The sequence below is a fragment of the Phanerochaete carnosa genome, assembly GCF_000300595.1.
Source record: "Phanerochaete carnosa HHB-10118-sp unplaced genomic scaffold PHACAscaffold_31, whole genome shotgun sequence".
In the NCBI taxonomy this organism is placed as follows: domain Eukaryota; kingdom Fungi; phylum Basidiomycota; class Agaricomycetes; order Polyporales; family Phanerochaetaceae; genus Phanerochaete; species Phanerochaete carnosa.
The window spans coordinates 12,670-15,824 of record NW_006767658.1 but is presented as its reverse complement, the minus strand read 5'-3'; the positions used below and the strand labels follow the sequence as shown (position 1 = coordinate 15,824).

The 3,155-nt window shown below is 53.8% G+C and overlaps 1 protein-coding gene across 1 annotated transcript; it reads right to left on the bottom strand.

The window, feature by feature from the left end:
- Positions 1-414: 414 nt before the first annotated feature.
- Positions 415-945, bottom strand: PHACADRAFT_79943 (uncharacterized protein; the record flags this gene model as incomplete). The annotated part of the gene is made up of 3 exons (XM_007402139.1): positions 415-668; positions 736-831; positions 900-945. Coding segments are annotated over 3 exons (396 nt in total), but the record flags the coding sequence as incomplete, so codon positions are not given.
- Positions 946-3,155: the final 2,210 nt, after the last annotated feature.

Below are 3,155 nucleotides of genomic sequence, written 5' to 3'. Positions count from 1 at the left end.
GGCAACTCCGGCGGACTGGGTGGACTTGCGAGCTTGGTAAGTAGTACATCTGGATTCGTCAATGCCGTGACTGACGAACGCTTTTCGTTATCAGGCCAGCAGCTTCCTGAAATAGAGACAATTTGGACGGTATCGGATTCAAGGAAGTGAAATGTAATTATATTGCGATGCTCAAACGTGTACATGTGTAACAGAATCGGTCCCGGCTCGTGCGCTCGATAAGCCTGTGCGATATCCTTTCTAAATGAGAGATATTGACATGTGATGTACTCTCAATTTAGATCCTTATGCACAGATAGCGGTTGTAAGGCAGCAAGTCAACTCCGAGTTTATATCGCGCAGTCTGAACTATAGACGATATCGCACACATCAGCAGAAATCCAGACCTAAAGTATGTGCTAAGACACTTTAACGCTCCTCCGGGGGGACAAAGTCTTCGTCGTCCTCGTCATCCTCGTCGAGCTCGGTCAAGGCACTGACGTCACCAACGTCCATGCTAATATCCTCACTCTCGCTCTCGTCATCCTCGCCCTCATCGTCGGTTGCAATCGCTTCGTCGTCGTCGAGCTCAGGGTTAGGATGCTTCGCCTGAACGATGAGCGCCTTGTAGGCCTCGTCGAGCGCGAGTTGTGCAGCATGCCTGCGGTCTTGGGCGAGTTGGATGTCCTCTGTACAGTATGCCATGAGTCGGTCAACGTATTGGGTGGGAAGAGGGAGGGTGTCATGATCGAGTACCTTCTGAAACGCCGCTGTTGCGAATGTTGCGAAGGGCTTGATCAGCGTTCTGTACGGCCTTCTGGGCATCGTGTACAACTTCCACAGGTGTGCGAGCTGTGCAGATTGAGGTGGTCAGCGTTGGTCTCCACGACGTCCGACTAAGGGGGAAAAGCGACGCTCACTAGGATCGCAGGGGCAGACGCATCCGCAGGGGTGGGTGGTGGGCATGGCTGTCCAGCTCAACTGGGGGAGTGCTTGGTGGGCTATGGACGTGGGGAGGTAGTGGTACGAAACAAGAGCACTCTGCATAGCCAAAAAAAGTTTTGCGGCTTATATAGGGACGTGGGACATGATTTCGTGTCGCGCGCTCGAGATTGAGCTCCGCTATGTGAAGGAGGACGCGTCGTGGAACTTTAATGGGCTTGAACGCGTCTGTCACGTGTACGCGCCGCGCTTGTCACGATAGAGACGTGTTCATGTGGGATGCGGTCTAGGCTCAACGAGATGTCGCGTTACAGGCTTGCACGGGAGGCAAATGCACCAATGAGCTCACGATGTTTATGGTGGTCCATGTGGTCTAGGGAGGTAGGACAGGGTAGGATGATAAGCACGTCTGCGCAATAAGTTCCGACAGGAAGAAACTGCAGTGATGCCACCCAGAAGAGGGTGTACTGACAAAGCTTGGGCATATCATCGTTTGGATATCGCAGCTTGACAATTTCTAATGTTGAAGGGAACACAGCCGTTTGTCCTTTGCCTTGGACGCAGAAAAATCGACCAGCATAAGACGCGGGTGTCGCCGGCTGATGTGGCGAGTGTGCACGCGTGCACGAGTCGCATCATGGTGGCTGCTGCCTGTGGCGGCTCAGCTCGTGTGTAGCATGTGTAACGAAAACTGCTCTCTTTTCCGAACTTGTTCTCAATACAAGAAGACAAGGAGGAGTCCACAAGGGCGACAGGATGGATTAGTACCAAACGTTGGTTGTGTAGGAACGCAAAAGTCTGTTGACTGCGATTGGCACTCGTCTAATGCTCGCCTACCTGACCACGGAACGCGCAGAACAGAGGATGAGCGGCCAAAGCGGGATTGAAGAGCAATAGCGAGTGGCTGCAGTAGGGCCGAGAAGCGCAGATAAAGATGCCTGAGACCTTAGCGCAAAGTCAGCTCAGCTTCAAGCTAGCTGGAAGCCATAGCCTACACAGAGAATATAGGTCGACAGCGGGGGCGACGCAAAAAAGCGCCTTCCTGATGTGGATCAATAACCACACTCGTTCCAAGCCGAACAGCGAACTGAAGTTGGAGTCGAAAACGACTGATGGCATGGGTATGTGTCGACGTGTACGGAGGGTGCTCGGATGCTATTGGCTCACAGCGGATGCCGGCCGCGGCGGGGTGATCGGTCGTCTCGGCCCTTGCTGTTACCTCCGAGCGTCGGCCGCCTCAAACGCCACAAAGTCTCCTGACCGAGCTCTTATCTCCCAACTGGACGACAACGCGGCTCTCGCTCACTCGAAGGTACCTGGATCTAGGCCTTCTCATCCACCGGTGCATAGAAATCTCGTCGGAGCTTCTACTTTGCGGCCCCCACTCGCAGAACATGGCAACGCGAGTGGCAAGCGCAAATACCTAGTAATGACCGTTTCGCAGCTGTCCAATAGCGACACATGCCCGCTGTATGCGCTTCTGAAACACGCGGCATAGACGCAATAACTGAGTGACTCTGCCCACATAGTTTTGGTGTTGTCGGTGGCAAATTTTCGTTGTCTGGTATGTATTGACGCATGTCCTCCGACCACAAGAGTCCATCCTAGGAAGTGATAACGTACCACCGGTGACCAAAGCTTCCCAGTGGCATGCGAACCAGTGGTGTCTGGTGAAGGCTATCTGGCACTGTGCAGATGCGCGCCGGAAGCTTCGAGAAAAAGTCAGATCCCCAGATGCTCGTGAATGCCTCGCTTATTCGAGATATATTGGCCCAGGTGAGTGCTCCCAATACGACACATGGCGTACTACGTAGGCACGAAGTTCTTTGCCATGGCGCTGCGGATGTCCTTCAGCGTCTCGCAAGAACCCTATTGAGCTGCGTATTCTGTCAGGGGGGCATGACAGCTTCGTGACATTGACGACATTGTGCGGACTGTCTGTTTGTGGAGTTACCCTGTTTCGAAGCTCATTTGGCGGCGAATCCATGGGGCTCTGATCTCCTCTGCGAGCGAAATTGGGAGGGGACGCGCATCCGTGAGAGTCTCTATGGCAAACGAATTTCTTCTGACAGCACTGGACGCTCTCCACAGGCAAGAACGGGAAAGCCTATCTCGCCCGCCGCTTCCTGAACAATTGCTGTCAGAGATCGCGTTTGCGCTCAGTAGCTCATCAGCGTTTCTCCCACAGGACCTTCGCTGAGTAATAGCGCCCGGGAAGGTAGCGTGGATCGCTG